Source organism: Dendrobates tinctorius, unplaced genomic scaffold, assembly GCF_039654945.1.
Source record: "Dendrobates tinctorius isolate UK_male_01 unplaced genomic scaffold, ASM3965494v1 ptg000161l, whole genome shotgun sequence".
NCBI classification, from domain to species: domain Eukaryota; kingdom Metazoa; phylum Chordata; class Amphibia; order Anura; family Dendrobatidae; genus Dendrobates; species Dendrobates tinctorius.
Genome location: NW_027361828.1, coordinates 693630 through 713742, shown reverse-complemented (window position 1 = coordinate 713742; position 20113 = coordinate 693630). Strand labels below are relative to the sequence as shown.

Below are 20113 nucleotides of genomic sequence, written 5' to 3'. Positions count from 1 at the left end.
GCACATCTGTCTTGCATCTGTCTCCAGTCTCATCTCTGATTTATCTCTGGCATCTGTTTGAATTACAGTTCTCAAGAATATCTTAACATAATAGTTTTTCTATGCAGGAAGTGAACATTTTGACCTATAAACACTTGCCTTAATACTATAGGGGATGATTTATGTAGAAATGGCAATAGAGCATTGTGTAAGCCATATAAGAGCACTCAGTTGTGTAAGTTGCGGCTTTGAATACTAAATGTGCCAATAAGTTAAAGGCATGTGCGCAAAAAGGTTGACTAGTGGGGGTGCACTTATTTATTTAACACATTTATATAGCGCCATTAATTCCACAGCACTTTACAGACATTATTATCACTGTCCCCATTGGGACTTACAATCTGGATTGTCCTTGGAGTATGGGCGGAAACCCACGCAAACACGGGGAGGACATACAAACTCCCTGCAGATGTTGTCCTTGGTGGGATTTGAACCCAGGACCCCAGCGCTGCAAGGCTGCTGTGCTAACCACTGAGCCCACCATGCCATCCACTTAATTTTTTTTTGTAGAATTATGGTCTGTCAGCTGATGCTGCTACATTAGAGCTGATGAAGATACCAACGTGGCATGGACTGAGTGTCTTACCGATAAAGGAACCTTGACTACTTCTGGTGTTCTCTGAATAGTCATTATCAGCAGTACCCCGTCCTGTAATTTCTGCTAGATCGCTGATAAAAGTGAATGGGATTCTGAATCTTTGTGAGGAATAGAATTGCCACATTTTCAATATCTTCTTCTGAGCAGTTGTTGGCAGCCATTAGGTTAGTGACATGTCAAGGAGATAATTGACTAATGTAGGCAGAGACAACATGGCTGTCCTACTCCTAGGTAATCCATTTCTGTTTCAGCTTCATTATTTATGTGGCACCTATATGTGCGCCTTGTACATTATACACCACCATGCGAAAAGTAAGCAGAACATTTGCGGATGGTACCCACGGTCTGGGGGAGAGGAGACTGTCCTCCAGTCTCTGGGTGCCATATCCCTGTAAAAAATAGAATTAAAATTAAAAAATCGTCATATCCTCACCTACCGATGTCCCTCGCAGCATCAGCAGGCCTCAGCGATGCTCCCGGGCATCGCAATGATCAGGAACGTTGCGCGGGACGTCGGAAGGTGAGAAAAACTTGATTTTTTATTTTTTTATTATTGTTTTTAACATTAGATCTTTTTACTACTGATGCCGCATAGGCAGCCTCAATAGTATAAAGTTGGTCACACTCGTCAAACACTATGTTTGACGAGTGTGACCAACCTGTCAATCAGTTTTCCAAGCGATGCTACAGATCGCTTGGAAAACGCTAGCATTCTGCAAGCTAATTACGCTTGCAAATCGCTAGTTTTTCTGCGGGAAATAGGCGGGAATTAAAATGCAGTTTTCTCACATATTTCCCGCGGAATGGAATTCCGGAATTCCCGCCAAAATTTCAGCGGCAATTCCGAAATGTGTGCACATAGCCTTAAAGTGAACCTGACATCTGATACATGCTGCCCGATCCACAGGCAGCGTGTAATAGGCACCGGTTGCATGGTATCCGCCAGGTATGTTTGCCTCTGGAATGCTGCGGTGTTTTCAGAGAAAGATATACTATAAAAGCCGTCTCCCCCCGCTCGCTATCGTGCCTATACACGCACGTAGGCAGAGACCTGTCAATCCAGGGCAGCAGGCGGGGAGAAAATGCCAGGGACCCGCCTGTCCAACGAGTTTCAAGAGCGACCTTGGTCACCGGCAGCTTTTAAAGTACTGGCATGTTTTTTTCTGAAATACCACAGCATTTCAGAGTCAAATATACCTGGTTGCTGTCATACAGCCAGTCCTGATACATGCTGCCTGTGGTTTGGGCAGCATATATCAGGCCGCAGGTTCCCTTTAACGTGTAAATAATATTCAAGCCATGTTATTATTTTTAATTCATTAGGTAATGAATACACTTTTCCAGTTTGCAAGCATTGTTTTCCCTAGAGATGACCAACAAAGAAAATTTAGTGCATCTTGTACATATTGTGCAACTATTACAATTAACACTTCTCTTTCCTGGACTTGTTTAGGGAATCATGCTTCATATATGTCCCTTATACGTAATGTTACTTCTTGTATTAACACAAATCTCTGATATATTATTTGTGCATTTCTATTTCTACAGAAATACATTGTGTATATTGTCATCCTGACTTGTACTACAATAAAAGAAGCAGAAAGATAAAGGATTATTCTCACAATATCCTTAGTTATCACATAGCACAGTTAAAGCCACACATATTGTTAATGTACAGACCAAGTTCAGCATAAAGATTCTTAAACCTTTTTTTTATGTCCATCTCCCCTCTTCTCTCTATTCGTCTGTCCACTGTATGCTCCTGTACACAACTCTATCAGCCTGATTTTATTTTCTGTGATCTACATTAATATAGCTGGCTGTGTGTTTTTCCAGTACTCTAATAGCTTGTTTCTAGATGAGTTTACCTGTCCTTCTCTGCCTGCCCAAGGGAGCATGCAAATCTGTAAAGTGAAACTACAAATAAAGCTCTGGTGATGCATATGGCAGAGGATTATCTTCTGCCATATGCACTAACAGAACAGCATTTTCAGCTTCAGAGCACTGATCTATCTGCTGCAGGTAAAGCAGAACTGAGTGTAGTACAATTGAGCTACGCTGGAAACCAGCTAACAGAGAAATAATGTCAAAAACCACAGGTCTACACACAGCTATACTGATGTAGATTGCACAGGCAGAGGACTGTATAGGACTGTACAATGCACAGAAAATAGAGTGTATTCCGAATGTAGAATATTATGTCAGTGTTGAAGTGGAAGGAAGCCAGCTAAGGCCTGTTTCACACATCCGTTATTTGCCATTAGTCAAAAGCCGCCAATTTTTTTAAAAAAACGGATCCGCCAAAAAAGGGGTGGATCCGTTTTTTTTCCCCATAGACTTACATTGTTGGTGGATCTTGACTGAAGATCATCCGTCTTACCCGTTTTTTTACGGATCCGCCAAGATTTTAGCGGCTCCCGGGTGGATGTAACGGACCCTGCAACGTTTTTTATCTCTGACGGACAGTCAGTGTGAACCGCGTATGCCCGGAATCTTAGCACCGGGAAGCAATTTAACCCGTTACTGCCGTCCCGGGAGCCGCTAAAGTTCTCTCTCTCACCGCGGCCCCGCTCTCCTCTTCTCGCGGCTCTTCTCTCCGGGAGCATGAAGCCGCGGCCCGCTCTCCTCTTCTCGCGGCTCTTCTCTCCGGGAGCATGAAACTGCGGCCCCGCTCTCCTCTTCTCGCGGCACCGCTACATCGGTGGTTCTGTTTTTTCAACCCTGCGGTTCCTTTAAGATTACTAAATCAGCGGATCCCGTCAAATCAACGGTCCGGTGGCACCCGTTGGTGTCTCGACGGACACGGATCTGTTCTCCGCCTTTTTGGCGGCTGGCAACTGACAAGAAAAACGTATGTATGAAACAAGCCTAAGAGAGACAGCACTGCACATGATCGACCAGGAGCACTGGAACTATAACAAAAATGGTACAATGGTAACTGCAGTATAATTAGCGCCTGGAGGGATGTCCTATGGAGAGTGACATGTAGAACAGAGCAGATTTAGATATGAATTATATTAACACAACCAAATAAATAGTTGTGTACATTATTGTAAAACTTTATTGTGATTTTGGGAATAAGCAGATTTATACAGATGCTTGTAATATATTCCAAACCTGAAAAAAACCATTAATAGTAAACTATGGCACCTTAACATATTTATTAGCCACATTTCTTATAAAAACTTATCATTTTCCATTAAAGAAACTTGTCTAAAGTCCTTTTTTGGTCACAATCTTACTGTTTTAATTAGCTGACATTACAACTATTATATTTGTTTAAAAAATGAGGACTATTTCCATGATTACAAATATATACATCTAGAATTTTACTCATTAGAACCAGATGCTGATGCATAGTCTTTTTTGTAATGCATTTTTTGTATTTCTGATTTTTTTTTTTTTTTTTGTATTTACACTAAATGTTAGAAAGAATATGTCATAAGATTTTTGCTACTCCACCTGGCAGCAGCATAAATGTAGTGGCAGAGACCATGATTCCAGCGATCACTTGCTAAAGTTATTGCTACAGTTTGGATGAACTCACTCTTTAATCTGCCTGCAGACCTAGCAGTGCTCTGAATGCTGAGCTCTGTATAACCACGTGGAATCAGGGTCTCCGCCGCTACGTCATAGATAATAATCTGCTCATAGATTAGGTAGCAAAATCTTGGTGACAGTGTCCCTTTAAAGGGAATCTGTCACCTCATTTTTGCCCTATGAGATGTGTCCACCGCTATCAGGGGCTTATCTACAGCATTCTGTAATGCTGTAGATAAGCCCCCGATGTAACCTGAAAGATAAGAAAAACGAGTTAGATTATACTCACCCGGGGGTCCGGTCCAATGTTGAGGGCAGAGTAAAATACTGCATTGCGCAGGTGCCGAACCTCTCTGACCTTTCCTGACGCCTGCGCACTGTAGTACTCTACGCTGCCCTCAACAGGGCAGATATAGTACCAAGTACGCCTGCGCAGGAGCCGCGGCAAAATTAAGGAGGAGGACGTCATCGCTAGAAGATGGGAGGCGCCGGACCGGACCCACGGGTGAGTATAATCTAACTCGTTTTTCTTATCTTTCAGGTTACATTGGGGGCTTATCTACAGCATTACAGAATGCTGTAGATAAGCCCCTGATGGCGGTGGCCGCATCTCGTATCGAGAAAATGAGGTGGCAGATTCCCTTTAATGGTGTGGCTATCTTCCCTGAGCTGCTGCTCTTTTAAAATTGGTTTTACAGCAGTCACATGCAAAGTAGGCACATGTAATCTGGAGAGGACTTGTTGTCTAGGTCAATTGGTTGGGGATTTGCACTGAGGCATAAGCAGAGAGAATTTTGCAAGTACGGAAGGAGGTGAGCTGTAACTTATTGTGGATGGATGGGTCCTGTATTCTCTATGTATAGGTCGTAACGTCCATTGTAATATTTTAAAGAGAATCTGTCAGCACAAAATAACTGTTCAGACCAAGCACAATCACATGGAGCACCCTTGGCATGGTCAAGAGGTTCAGTTCCCTTACTTGTTTTCATTCATCACTACCCTTCTTTGGCGCCTGTAAAGTCCGAGCTGTCAATCAAAGAAGAGGATGGGGCATAGCTAGGTAGAAAACAAGTAGCAAGCAGGGGTGAAGGCACACATAACTGCTCACCTATGTCAAGTAAAGTATGCAAGTCAATGTGCATTTTTCAAACAATAATTTTGTGCATGATTTAGGGACAAGTTCATTTTTTAACAAATACCAATGTTTTACTCTGAAATGATGTGTATTGGGCCAGACCTGTCAATCATGTAGGACAACCTCGGTGACCAGTCATCTCAGTCACCTCATTCCGGGCTTCCTGTGTACCTCAGAAATGATGAAGTGTTTTGGAGTGAAACATGGGCTAATAATATATTTAGTCTGTCCATGATTCATGCTGCCCAGATTTTGGGCAAGATGCATCACATGACAGGTAGGCTTTAATGAAAACACTACTGAAAAGTTATCTCTACAGAACATGAAGTGTCAGTCTATTCCGAGGCTCAGCAAGAAAACTACAATACTTCAGGAATAATTTCTGCCTAATCTAAATTAAAAAAATGAGAAGTTGCTGAAAGTGATGACACAACATTCTGCTTTGTGCCTGAATATTATAGGAATATTGCAAAGCTAACATGTCTCTAATATGTAATTGAGTTACACTGTTCCAGCTCCACATAGTTTCTGAAATATGTAATCATAAATTATCTCCAGTTAACCAGAATGTTTCCTTCTTCTAGGTGAGCACGAGCCAGTCATCAGCAGCGACTCGGATATCTCTCTCATCATGGCAGTAGACGTTGGACTCTCAGATGTAGATCTTTCCACTGACCAGGACTGTGAGGAAGTGAAGTCATGAGCAGGTCTGTTGCTGTGCTCTATAGGAAAGATATTAAAGGTGTAAGGCGGTCCTGGTATGGATCATTCCAAAAAGCAAAAACCACTCACCATCACCATAAGTCTCCAGAGCACTTCATTATGGGATGATCATGAAAAAAAAGCAATAGCGCCAGACGCCTGCTGTTTCAGCACAGTTCCTCACCCGCAGGATTTTGTTGTTGTGTTGATATGGGAGCCGTGGCCTCCTCATTTCCTGACACGTGCAAGACATCAGTCCGCAGGCTTCCCTGACATAGACCTGATCTAAATTGAAATCTTTGATGCTGTTTTTAAGGAGAGCTAGAGACTTTGCAATCCCTTTTTGTTGTTTACTCAGTGTATTCAATCACCAATATATCGGTCACGATAGAAAAGGTTTTTGTATTTTTATTTTTTATGTAGCGGCTTCTCTCCCCGTGTACATGAAGAGATTGTGATGGTCATGAATGAATACCCGGCTCTTATCTGAAGAAAGCTATGATTACCGGATGGGCACCCATCCCAGAAGCACTTGAGAAGAAAATGTCTTTAGAGGGCCTGTGCCAGTTGCATGTGATCTGGCATTTCTCATGAACCGCATAAAGAATGTTAGGTACTAAAATTACAATCTGTTGCTCTGAGAGCCAGACGTGTGCAAAGTAAGACCCATATTATGTTATTGCACCATCTATCTTGCATCCATCGTTTAACAACATGTTTCACACCGTGAAAATAGATTTTTTTTTTTTATGAATTCCCCACTTATTGTTGGGAATCAGTCTTTTTGACTCTTAATGGAAAAGTATGCAGTATTGTGCTTACCCCACAGAGTGGCATATGTTTTTTTCAATAATAAATATATATTTTTTCAAATGAAAAGATAACTATTAGTCGACGATTAAAAAAACAAAGGTTATTAGGTGCTCTGACGTTGTGCAAGATATCATACTTGCTCATGACATTCCATTATGCCATTATTTATGAACTCATTATATTGACCCCATATTTTTGCTAAAAAAAAAAAATGAATGTATTCACATGAGCTACTCTGATCTCTCATATATTTTATATAATGGAAACAAGGGTTTTATTCTTTCCACATAAAAGTAGCTACTGTTTCTTAACATGGACATTAATTGCTATACTATAATAATTCAAACAGATTGGAAGCCAAAAATGGTCATATTGTAAAGATGTTTTTCAAAAATGTGTTAATTTATAAAAATGTTCATATATTAGAAGGCAGAGGTATTGGCAGGCATGTGAAAGTATGTAGAATGAGAACTTTTCATCAATGTATCTGATATTTCATACTATTCAAGACCTTGTTTTACCAGATGTGCAGGCGAACTCCTTCGATCCTGGTTGGGTCTGTACGGCTGATGAGAACATTGGTGAGAGCCAGCAATTGAGAAATTTATATATATATATATATATATATACATCAGCCGCTCTATTTGTAAAGTTGTATGTCTTATAATTGTTTCCCTATAGGTATTTATTACCACAGTGCAGGGTTTGTCTGATAATCAATGTTTATAAAAGCTAGAAATTTTGTAATTTAGTCCTTACTAAAACTCTTTTTTGTTCTAAAGAACAGAGATTTTTAATTTCATGGTTTATGCCTTCTTGCCTGGGTTACTGGCCACCGCTTCCAGGCAAGGAGTGCAGCCCTTACAAGTTCTTATCTGTGGAGCTTGTAAAGGCTGGTCTGTGGCTAGGTGTCTCCAGTCAACTTGAACTCCCCTGCACTGCTCTGATGCATCAGTGCATCAGAGACAGATCTACCTCTGCTTGCGGCATCTTACGCCCCATTTTTGGGCCAGTGGTGCAACAATATCACTGATCTGTACAGTCAGTTAAGCAGGAGCACATTGCCCCCCCAGCAAGCAGGAAGGCAGAGCTGTGCGCTTCTGATTAACAATTTAGGACAACCCCTTTAATTCTGAATCACCCAAGAGGAAGAGATTGTTGATGAAAGTACGTGTAAGAGAGTTGAGTAGAAAGTCTACCACCCCTCCCAGATACAGCACCTCTCTTGTCCATGGTTGTTATTAGTCCTACTCAAAGTAAAATGAAGTATGGCCCAGGTGCCATAATAGCCCCATCTTTAGCCCCATTTTGGGGGGAAAAAGCAGACTTTTTATCTCCTTTTATACAACTCCATTAAGCCTAATTGTTGTAATAGGAAGCAACCAAGAGTAGCAAATTTATATTACATCAGACGGAAAAGAAGAAAACAGTTGGGGACAGTAATTCACCAATTCTACTGTTGCAACTTCACCAATCCCAGAATTTTGATAAAGTTATTACACCTTTGTAACCAATTTTCTAATCTTAGATCATATGGTAGTCATACCGTTTACTCTCTTAAAGGTAACTATACAAGTTAGATGATTTCTATCAAATATGAGAATTTCAGCAAGCCCACCATATAACGTGTATGGGGGAGTTCCAGCTTTCTGCTGTCAGTTGATGTTGGATTTCCATATGACTGATCCTTTGTTTACATGGGTAATAAGCCGCTGCCAGAGGTGTCCTTCAGCAGTTTATGATACCCTATATGTTAGGCTAAGTTAACATTATGTATTCTGGTTTTTATTCTGACAATTGAGAGAAAAACTGAATTTATTGCCTTGACAGGTCAGTCATATGATGGAAAACAATGGCTGCTGATGGTATTATTGGGTTCTGTCTAGTTTCCGTCATGTTATCTGAAACAAAAGTACACAATACTGCGTTGTTTTCCCCATCATTTGTGACATGTTCATAGGAGAGCCTTCAATGTGGGTATAAATGAATGAATCCTTGTATAAAACCGCACCGCTCCAATAAAATGTCCTACACTAGATATAGGTGCACAGCCCCAGAATTTCCTACAGAGCTGCAACATTGGTGCTTGTTTCTCCAGTAAGGACATAAACCGTGTCAGTCCATCAATGGAGCGTTAGGAAAACCTCTGCTACACCAGCCAGATTGCTTCTTCATGAGATGAAGCAGATCTAGAGCCCCAACTAGATGACGTGAGAAGGAGTTGTTCATAATCACGACCTTCTTTAAACCCCAGTCAGTAATGAGTTTTCTTTTTGATGGATTTCACTTTGTGCTGAACAAATTTTGAACCAACCAGACCATAGGTGAAAGGTATGAACTATTTTGACCAAGGTGTTATTTTGTCTATGTACATCACTTTTCTCAGAGCAGCTTTTAGTAAAAGGCCATTGAGGATGTCCATCACTGCTCCAGGATTTGCAGAAGATGTGGCTTTCTGTAGAAGGCCAATCCTGCTCCAAATTACATAAAATGCAGGGGTATATAAATAATATTGCTGGTGAATGTCGAATCTTTTTTTCAGCAGGGTCACTGTTCTGGGAAGTTATTGATTCCCATAGAAGGAAGACACGTTTCCAACACAAAGATTTAAGTTAGAGCTGTACAGTGGTGTACATCATTCATCATTATTAGAAAAGGGAAGTTAATGTGACTATGCCCATTACATAATGTCAGACGAAAACGCTGAATTCATGGGGAAAGATTATCTAATGTGTAGAGCGATGACCCATCTCTATCACTAAGGCTAGGTTCACATAGCGTTAATGCAGTCCGTTCAATGCATGCGTTAAGCGGACTGCGTTAACGCTACTCTCATATTCTGATCGCATTAGCGATCGCGCTAGCACAGATTCTCCATCTGCGCTAGCAGTGACGGACCCCCAAACGCTGCAGACCGCATCCGAGGGTCCGTTACAGAATGACGGCACATCGCTAACGCATGCGGCTTATGACATGCGTTAGCGATTCGCTCAGTAATGGGAGTGTATGGCAGCGTTAACGGATGCATTACATCGCGTTAATGCCGCAGTGTAATGCAATCTGTTTAAAGGACTGCCATAATGTTATGTGAACCCAGCCTTAAGCTGGATTTACACTGACTGATTATTGTGAGCAGGATTAATCGAACAGTGTACACAGGCTACTGACCGCCCAACGAAGGAGCAAGACGCTCTTTTATTGCCTGTGTAACCGGACATGTGCTGTCAGGAACAATGCTCACAGTACGATCCACTACTCATAGGAAACGTATCGGAAATGTGGTCAGCCAGTCCAAGTAGACTGTTAAACGACCGTCAAGCAGGCCTTATTCACACATCTGTGAGTCAGGTACAAGTTCCATCCATAGAACGCATACCCATTATATGCAATCTGGCTGTTCATATATCCACTTTTTTGAGGATATGTGTCCACGACAAAATCATGGAGACATGTCTGTTTTCAGTCGCAATTTTTAGAGCAAAATTACAAACACGAAATCTATGAGTCCATCAGTTTGCTCTCCGTGACATGATTGACATTGCAATGGATAGGAGAAGCTTTGCAATTAATTTATTTACAAATTACTGATAAACCAATGATGGAAAATAATTTTATTAAAGTAAGGATTGAAAAATATCGGTTATCACCTTTCTTCAAGGGCATTCCTAATGCTACAGCGATGCTGTGATGGAAAGCACCTTTTATCGAATTGACAGGCAGGGATACTCACCACCGTACTAACAATGATGAATCTCATTGATTGAATGGACAGTGAGGTGTCATGGCAGGCTTGGCGGAACTGCAACGACACTCTGTAGTGCACAGCAAATAAGAACATCTCTCATGGGGTCATATGCTCCCTGTTGTAGATGGAGGCGATATAAACCTTCGTGTTATCAGTAAATCTACAAACAATTATGAATGCACTGGTTATATTGGATCGCATTGTGTTATCAGGGCTTCTGCTTTACCCAATGCACATTTCACTCTTATACCCAATAGAAGGTTTGGATTACCTTTATCAAGATACCTACAGTGCAGGCTTCACTTATCATTTTTTCTGTTCGGTGCAGCTACAGTTACTACAGTTAGTTAAAAATAATCCTTCAGTTTAATAAATTACGAGACAGTCAAGAAATAGAGGGCCGAATCGTTAAGACCGCCATTGCAAGCACCAGTCTTAATGAAGGGCTCACTGGAGTACAATGCTCCAAATTCATTAAGAATTTCCACTTAATGAATTTGGTGCATCTTGTCAGTGACTTGTGGATAGACAGGAATGCTACTGCAGTCCGGGATTGAAGGAGCATTTCTGGCGTAAGAAACACCGACACGTTTGCTGAATTTGACAGGCAGACCATGCTGCCCCGACTCCTCCGCAGCTTTACCCATTTTGGCAAAGCTGCTCAAATGTTGCATCTTTTCGTTCCGTTGTATGCCTGTTTTCTGGCAAAAAAGCCTTTGATGAATGCGGGCCATAGTGTTTTACCTGTCATAAAACATAACAAGACGCAGTGGCATTGGTGATTTGTAGATCACTTTATCCATAAGTACAGAAGAATTTGGTGCAGGAAATATATTTTTCATTTTAAAAATTTTAGATATTTAGCAAGTTCTGTAACCCTACTTTTTATTTTTTTAGTTCTTGTGACAGAACGCCTCTTTTATGTAACACCACAAGTCATTTCAAGAAGCAAACAGTAAAACATTATACAATTCCTATAAATCCTACAGATCCTCTTTAACCCCTTAACCCCCGGAGGTATTTTCCATTTGCATTTTCATTATTTGCTCCCATTCTTCCCAGAGCCATAACTTTTTTTTTTCCGTCAATATGGCCATGTGAGAGCTTGTTTTTTGCGGGACAAGATGTACTTTTGAACGACACCATTGGTTTTACCATGTCGTGTGCTAGAAAACGGGAAAAAAAATTCCAAGTGCGGTGAAATTGCAAAAAAAAGTGCAATCCCACACTTGTTTTTTGTTTGGCTTTTTTACTAGGTTCACTAAATGCTAAAACTGACCTGCCATTATGATTCTCCAGGTCATTACGAGTTCATAGACACCAAACATGTCTAGGTTCTTTTTTATCCAAGTGGTGAAAAAAATTTTCGTTATCTTGGTTTGGGTGAGGGCTTATTTTTTTGCATGTCAAGCTGACTTTTTTAATGATACGTTTTTGCTGCAAATACTATCTTTTGATCACGCATTATTGCGTTTTAATAACTTTTTTCTCGCTACGCCATTTAGCAATCAGGTTAATCCTTTTTTTAATTGATAGATCGGGCGATTCTGAACATGGCGATACAAACACAAATATGTGTTTGTTTGATTTTTTTTATTGTTTTATTTTGAATGGGGCGAAGGAGGGTGATTTGAACTTTTATTTTCTTTATATTTTTAAAAACATTTTTTTTTTACTTTTGGCATGCTTCAATAGTCTCCATGGGAGGCTAAATGCTGCCATAACTTGATCGCCTGTAGGTAGTAGAATTACTCACTTGCTCTGAGCGCTGACCACTGGGCGGCACTCACAGCAAGCCGGCAGTAACAACCATAGAGGTCTCCAGGAGACCGCTGGTTGTCATGCCAACCCACCGGTGACCCACAATCACGTGACATGGGTCACCGGTGGGTGGATTTCCAGTGCAATTGCCAGATGCGCTTGTTAAATGCCGCTGTCAGTTTGACAGCGGCATTTAACGGGTTCAAAACAGCTGCCATGTGCCGGGAAAGATGTGGGCTCACTGCCGGAGCCCACCTCAAAGGGAGGGAGTCCAACATCGGCATACCATTACGCCTGATGTCGCAAAGGGGTTAAAGTATGCTGTTAGACTTTATTCATGCAATATAATTTTAGCATTTTTTTTAAAATGGGATGTCCACATTTATTAGTACAACTCCAATTGTAAAAAAGTTACGATGTATAAAACATAAAGAAAACAAGAATGCAATATTTGTTAATCTCTTATAGCCATAATTTATTCACAACAGAACACAGATCAGAAGGTGAAAATTAAACATTTTTCTATTTAATTTTAAAAAAATTAGCTCATTTAGAAATTGATGGCAGCAATACATCTCAAAAAAGTTGGGACAGGATTAACAAAAGTCTGGAAAAGTATATTGTACTAAAGAAAAACAGCGGGAGGGTTTACAGCTAAATCACATGACAGCATAAAAGAGCATGTTAGAGAGGCAGAGTCTCCCAGAAGCAAAGATGGTCAGAGGTTCACTAATCTGTGAAAAACTGCATCAAACAATTGTGAAACAATTTCCAAAAAATGTTCTTCAATGTAAAATTGTAAAGAATTTGAATATCCCACCATTTACAGTACATATCATTGTAGGATTCAGAGATTTTGGAGGGATCCATGAGTACAGTGGAAAAGGCAGTCACTATTGGATGCTCGTGATTAACGTGTCTTCAGGTAGCACTGCATTAAAAGCAGACAAGATTCGGAATGATTCACTGTATGGACTCAGGAATACTTTCAAGAGATCATTGCCTCTGAACAGTTTGCCATGCAATCCAGAAATGTTAGTTAAAGGTCTATCATTCAAAGAATCCATAACAATCCCGAGATGCTGCTGTCTTCTCTGTGCCAAGCTCATTTAAAATAGGCCGAGGCAAAATTGAAAACTTCTGTGGTCAGATGAATCAAAATGTGAAATTCTGTATGGAAACCACGGACGCCGTGTCCTGTGGACTCGAGGAGATGGACCCACCCAGCTTAGCGCACCGTTCAAAATCTTGCAACTATTAGTATGGAATTGCATTAGTGTCTATGGCATGGACAGCTTACATTTTTAAACTTACTATAAATGCTGAGCATAATAAAGAAGTTTTAGAACAACGTATGCTCCCATCCAGGCCACGTGTATTTCAGGAAAGACCTTACATATTTCAACAAAACAATGCTAAACAACATACTACATGCATCACAACAGCATGGCTTTTAATAAGAAGAGTTCGGGTGATGAACTGGTTTGCTGCAGTTAAGAAAACATAGAAAACATTTGGTGCATTACCAAGCAAAAAATCAAAGCAGACCCAAGACTGTTGAGCTGCTAGGATCCCACATCATACAAGAATTGGACAACATTCTTCACCCAAAACTCTAGCAATTGATCTCCTTACACCCAAAACTCTAGCAATTGATCTCCTTACTTTCCAGATGTTTCCAGACTGTTGTAAAAAGTAGAGGGGATTCTGGACAATGATAGACATAGTCCAGTCTCAACTTTTTAGAGATGTGTTGTTGCCATCAGTTTTTAATTGAGTTATTTTTTCAAATGAAAGAAAAACATGTCTTACTTTCAACTATCTGATCTGTGTTTTATGTTTTATGATGAATAAAATAGGGCTATAACTGATTTCCAGATCACTGCAATCTTGTTTGCATTAACATTTTACACAGCGTCTCAACTTTTTTTTTTTTTAATTGAGGGTGTTTCGGCCTATTGTGTCCAAAAAACCCCTACCGAACTGAAGAAGTAAGCAGGCTCCCTGCATCTTCTCGCCCAACCACTTGCACCAGTGACCCAATTCCGTCACATCTCCTCCAGTCCCTTTCCCCTGCTGTCACTCACCGCCCACCTGACAAAAATATTTAACCTCTCTCTCTCTTCTGGTATCTTTCACTCCTCATTTAAGCATGCCATCATACATCCACTACTTAAAAACCATCCCTCGACCAAAACTGTGCCGCTAACTATAGACCTGTCTCTACTCTTTTATATACAAAAAGGGTTGAGCATAAACCGACTTACTGAAAAGAACCCTATTAAAATGTAACTTTTATTAAGTACCTTTAAAAAACCTTAATCCTGATTTTTGATACAAATATCCCCTGTTCCATGGGCAAACTGGGCTTCCAGCATTACTAGAAAATAGAAGATAACTTACAGATGAAACTGATCTACCCAGTCAAAAAGCCAGTTAAATGTATCTGGCCAGATACAACAAACTGCAACAGGAAAAAATTCCTGCAAGAACAGCCCATAAGAGCCTCAAAAAAAGAAAAACGAAAAGGGGAGGGACAAAAAAAATATGCACAAGATTGATATGTAGTGCTGCACACTAATTACAATTACACTCAGCCGATGTGTGGAAAAGAGTGATCTGGCCCTATAGAAAGCTTGACCTAACTGAACACCTACCTAGGTGCGGAGGTTGGCACCCTAAGAAATACGAGAATGGCGTATGGCGAATGCGTCGGCTGTCCCTATTCTCCTATATCTCCCTGTAAGACGCAAGATCAGAAAAAGAGAGCCATATGGCCTGTATCCACTTGTTTATGAGATCTTCATGAATGCAATAGAGTATTTTATACAATCAGATATAGGTGTTCAGAAAGAGTAAAGGGTCCATTCAGCCTAAGTTACTTCACACCACTCACATTAGATAAGTATTAGATAAATTGTATGATACAACCTCAAAGTCCCTACCCCCAAAAAGAAAAATCCACTAAAAGATATGCAATATATGATTAGTCACAGCAAAATATGTCTATTGATCCATCATGTTGCTACAGTGATACCATTTTTGCGTGCTAGGGTAATGATACCAACATATCTGCTGACATACACACATGAAGATGAACTAAAGCCTCGATCCTGGACTCTAGACAACAGCAGTATACCCTCAAAACAAATCCGTAGACACCAAAAATGAATCACATAAGGTAACAAGTTCACATACTGATGAATGTATACAAACAGTCAGTGGCTAAACACCATTATCGATACCTTAGGCAGATATACAAATGCCCATCTATGCATAAATGTGAACACACACATCAAAAACAAAATTTTGTACTTATCTGTGACCATCAGTTACTGCATAGTATAAGCCCATAAGTACATGATAGAATGATCACTCAGATGGAGTCCGCCCACTCTCAACGCGTTTCCCCCTCTGTGGGTTCATCAGGAGAGACTCATTGCGGTCATAGCGGTCTGGCAGTGGAACGTTGTCCAATTCATGAGGCTGCCAATTCATATGGTTTTTCTTTTTTTGAGGCTCTTATAAGCTGTTCTTGCAGGATTTTTTTCCTGTTGCAGTTTGTTATATCTGGCCAGATACATTTAACTGGCTTTTTGACTGGGTAGATCAGTTTCATTTGCAAGTTATCATCTATTTTCTAGTAATGCTGGAAGCCCAGTTAGCCTATGGAATAGGGGATATTTGTATCAAAAATCAGGATTAAGGTCTTTTAAAGGTACTTAATAAAAGTTCCATTTTAATAGGGTTCTTTTCAGTAAGTCTGTCTCTAATCTTCCCTTCATCTCTAAACTCCTGGAACTCCTGGTTCACTCCCGTCTTAGCCGCTATCTCTCTGATAATTCTCTTCTCGACCCTCCCCAATCCGGTTTCCGCTCTTTACACTCTACTGAAACTGACCTCACTAAAGTCTCTAATGATCTACTAACAGCTAAATCTAATGGTCATTACTCCATGCTAATTCTCTTGGATCTCTCTGCAGCATTGGACACTGTGGATCACCAGCTCCTCCTAACTATGCTCCGCTCCATCGGCATCAAGGACATCGTTCTCTCCTGGTTTTCCCCCTTTCTCTCTGACCGCTTCTTTACTGTATCTTTTGCTGGCTTCTCCTCTCATCTTCCACTTACTGTTGGAGTTCCTCAAGGATCGGTTCTAGGCCCCCTCCTCTTCTCTTTGTACACTGCCCCTATTAGTAAAACAATCAGTAGATTTGATTTCCAGTACCATCTCTATGCACATGACACCCAATTATACGCTTCTTTTCCTGACATCACGCCTGCCTTTTTAGAAAACATCAGCGATTGTCTAAATGCTGTCTCTAACATCATGTCCTCCCTCTATCTGAAACTGAACCTGTCAAAGACTGAACTCCTTGTGTTTCCTCCCTCTAATAATGTACCTATGCCCGACATTGCCATTTCTGTGTGTGGTTCCACTATTACTCCCCAGCAACATGCCCGCTGTCTTAGGGTCAAACTTGACTCCGAGCTTTCATTCGCCCCTCACATCCGATCACTGTCTCGCTCTTGTTATCTGCACCTCAAAACCATTTCTAGAATTCGACCTTATCTTACTTTTGACTCTGCAAAAACTCTTACTATTTCTCTTATTCATTCTAGACTATTGTAACTCTCTACTAATCGGTTTCCCTCTTACCAAATTCTCCCCTCTCCAATCTGTCCTGAATGCTGCAGCCAGGATCATATTCCTCGCCAATCGTTACACCGATGCCTCTACCTTGTGCCAGTCATTACACTGGCTACCCATCCACTCCAGAATTCAGTATAAACTTATTACCCTCACCCACAAAGCCCTCCATGGCTCAGCACCACCCTACATCTCCTCCCTCGTCTCAGTCTACCACCCTACCTGTGCCCTCCGTTCTCCTGATGACCTGAGGTTAGCATCCTCAGTAATCAGAACCTCTCACTCCCGTCTCCAAGACTATACACATGCTGCGCCAATTCTTTGGAATGCACTTCCCAGGTCAATATGATTAGTCCTCAATCCCTACAATTTTAAGCGTGCCCTGAAAACTCATTTATTCAGACTGGCCAACCGCCTCAACACATTAACCTAATCTATCCCTGTGTGGCACAGCCAAAAGTTTTACCATAACCAGGTTCCCCGCATCATGTTCCCACATGCTTTATGCATCCATTAGCCCTCTGTGTCCGCACTGTTACGCACTTAACATTATGGCTGGTCCAAACAACTGTTGCCACCCACCTTTCGTGTCTACCTCTTTCCTCATAGACTGTAAGCTTGCGAGCAGGGCCCTCATTCCTCTTAGTATCTGTTATGATCTATGTGATTATTGTTATGCTGTAATGTCTATTGAATGCAGATACAGTATCTCTTAAACAGAAAAACAAAAAAAAACACCAAAAATCTCCTTTGATTTAACAAGGCTTAAAAATTGTGTTGCATCTAGTGACATGGAATTGAGATTTCCAGACTTCATTTAAATACTTTTTACGTTTTAGATCCTTTTATATTAGATGAGTGAAGTAAAGGTTTAACTATACATTAAAAAGAAAGGAGCTTTGTAAGGATTGGATCGACACTATTATAGTTAAAGAGAACCTGTCTCCAGGTCAAAAATGGCCACTTTTTGCTCATCTTTTATTTCTGCTGCTCCCATGAGTGTTCCATTTTTTATCCAATATGTAGTTCCAGAGATGTGGGCCTTTTTACTTGCTGCTGTTCTTATGGTCTTTGCCAAGAGGGCATGGCTCACAGGATTCCCTGGAGCACGTCTTTAGACTGCTGTGCATGATTACCCTGGGAGTTGCACCCCTTTGGTAAAGACCATAAAACTTACCACTAAATAAAATGCCTATATCTCTGAAACGGTATGGCAGATTAAAAAAAAATGTAATACTCAGGGGAGCAGCAGGAATAAAACAAGAGTAAGAACTGGCCATTTATGACTTGTTGATAGGACCTTTTTAAAGGGATTGTCCACTACTAGGACATCCTCCTCTTAAACTAAATGTTTGGCTCTGATAATATAATAAAACCTGTACTCACCCTCTTACGCCGACACCATTCCCGTGGTGTCAGCACTTACTCAGGGCTGTGAGGCAGTGTTGTGACATGTGACGCCGGTGCCAAATCAGCACTGGTGTCACTATCTCCGCCTTCGTACAAACTGAGCATGAAGCGGAAGCCAGGACTGCAGCTCGTCCCGGTCTTCCTCTTCATGTTCAGTTTGTCTGAAGGTGGAGACAGGGACGCCAGTGATGATTGAGCTCCAGGCATCACGTGTCATCCCACCACATCACAGCCTCGGGCCTGTTAGTGCCAAAACCGCGGGAATGGAGCCGACACGGGAGGTGAGTATAGGCTTTATTATTTTATCCGGGTCAAACATTTAGTTTAAGAAGGGGTTGTCCAAGTAGAGGAAACCTCTTTAAGTCTCTACAAAACTCTCTGCATGTCAGAATAACACATGAAAACTATGCAGGTGGAAATAGTAAACCATGCCTTCCTTTATAAAAAATGCAGCAAATCATGTTTATCTCCTCTGCAATGGATATGTTCACATCTATGTTGTGGTGTTTTCAGACTCCAGCATTTTGATGCTACAACTTCCATCAAAATGAATGACTTCTCATTGAAAGTCAGGTTGGGTCCTTTTGGGTGTGATGCTGTTCATCATGCGATGGCGGTGTGGTTTCTATTTTTAATGGACACACAGCACTCGTGAATAAATCCTAAAAGGTTATAAAATGAGTTGTGATATAAATGTCGAATGATTCTTTCCGAAGTACTCCTCTGCCCCTCTAAGGGCATCAGAACATGGCTTCTTTACATGCCATCATACCCGCATCATTTTTGAAGCATAAAATGGTTCATGACAACACCAGTGTTGGTTTCCCTGAAGCGTCTTTTGTTATGTTTTTTCGTACATCTTTTGCACTGCCGCCTGCCCCACTTTATTTTTTTACCTCCATATAAAAAATGATGGCAGCTTCCAAGTGAAAGCAGCCTGAAAAATGGATCAGTCGCTTCTTTTAGCTGCTTCTCAACCTTTTCAAGCCTGAAGTGGTTTAAAGAAGTTGTAGAAGATGAAACATATGCACAGTCGTTTTGAAACTGCTCTGTATATATTTATCTTCTTTGGAATCTTTTAGCACTTTTTAGGCAGAATGTGGACCCGGCAGAATCCGAGTGATAAAGAAACCGTGTGCATATACTCTAACACCATCAATGTAGTAGCATCAAAGCACCAAGTTTTTCTCTAGGTAGTGTTGAGACTGTATAATAAACAGCAGCCATTTAACCATAAGGAAGGCTGGGGTTTCAGAGCTGTAACCTAAATCAAAAGTTAAAAATCTTGGTAAACAATAGGTACCGAAATAAATGTAATTCTTTTTAATCAGTCTGTTAAAGGGAATCTGTCACCGGAAGTTGGAGGCCTATTTAAATGGCCTGGGTCCGATCCGATGGGCGGTGTTTATTCTTTCTTCTCCACCCCATCCATGACTCCCGTCCGCGCTCTTCTCCGGTATTCTTCATCGTTCGCGCGTGCGCAAAGCAATCTTGCTTCGCGCACACGCAGTATGCTTTGCACAACTGCGGGCAAAGCTGAAAATTATTACTGCGCATGCACCGGTACACTATGCCCCGTAACACAGCGAAATACTTCTGGGACATAGTGTACGGGCGCATGCGCAGTAATGATTTTCAGCTTTGCCCGCAGTTGGGCAAAGCATACTGCGCGAAGCAAGATTGCTTTGCGCACACTGAACGATGGAGAAGAGCGTGGACG

The 20113-nt window shown here is 41.1% G+C and overlaps 1 protein-coding gene across 2 annotated transcripts in view; it reads left to right on the top strand.

Annotated features, from left to right (window-relative positions):
* The window catches only part of RNF150 (ring finger protein 150), a 388101-nt gene that overhangs the window by 228093 nt on the left and 139895 nt on the right, over positions 1–20113 (top strand). Inside the window, exon 7 of one of the 2 annotated variants that reach the window (XM_073549771.1) lies at positions 5897–6019. In XM_073549771.1, the coding sequence (XP_073405872.1) occupies positions 5897–6015 (119 nt within the window). In that variant the 3' untranslated portion in view covers positions 6016–6019. Of the gene's footprint in view, positions 1–5896; positions 17695–20113 lie in introns of those variants that run through there. The other variant, XM_073549770.1, reaches the window with a different exon arrangement.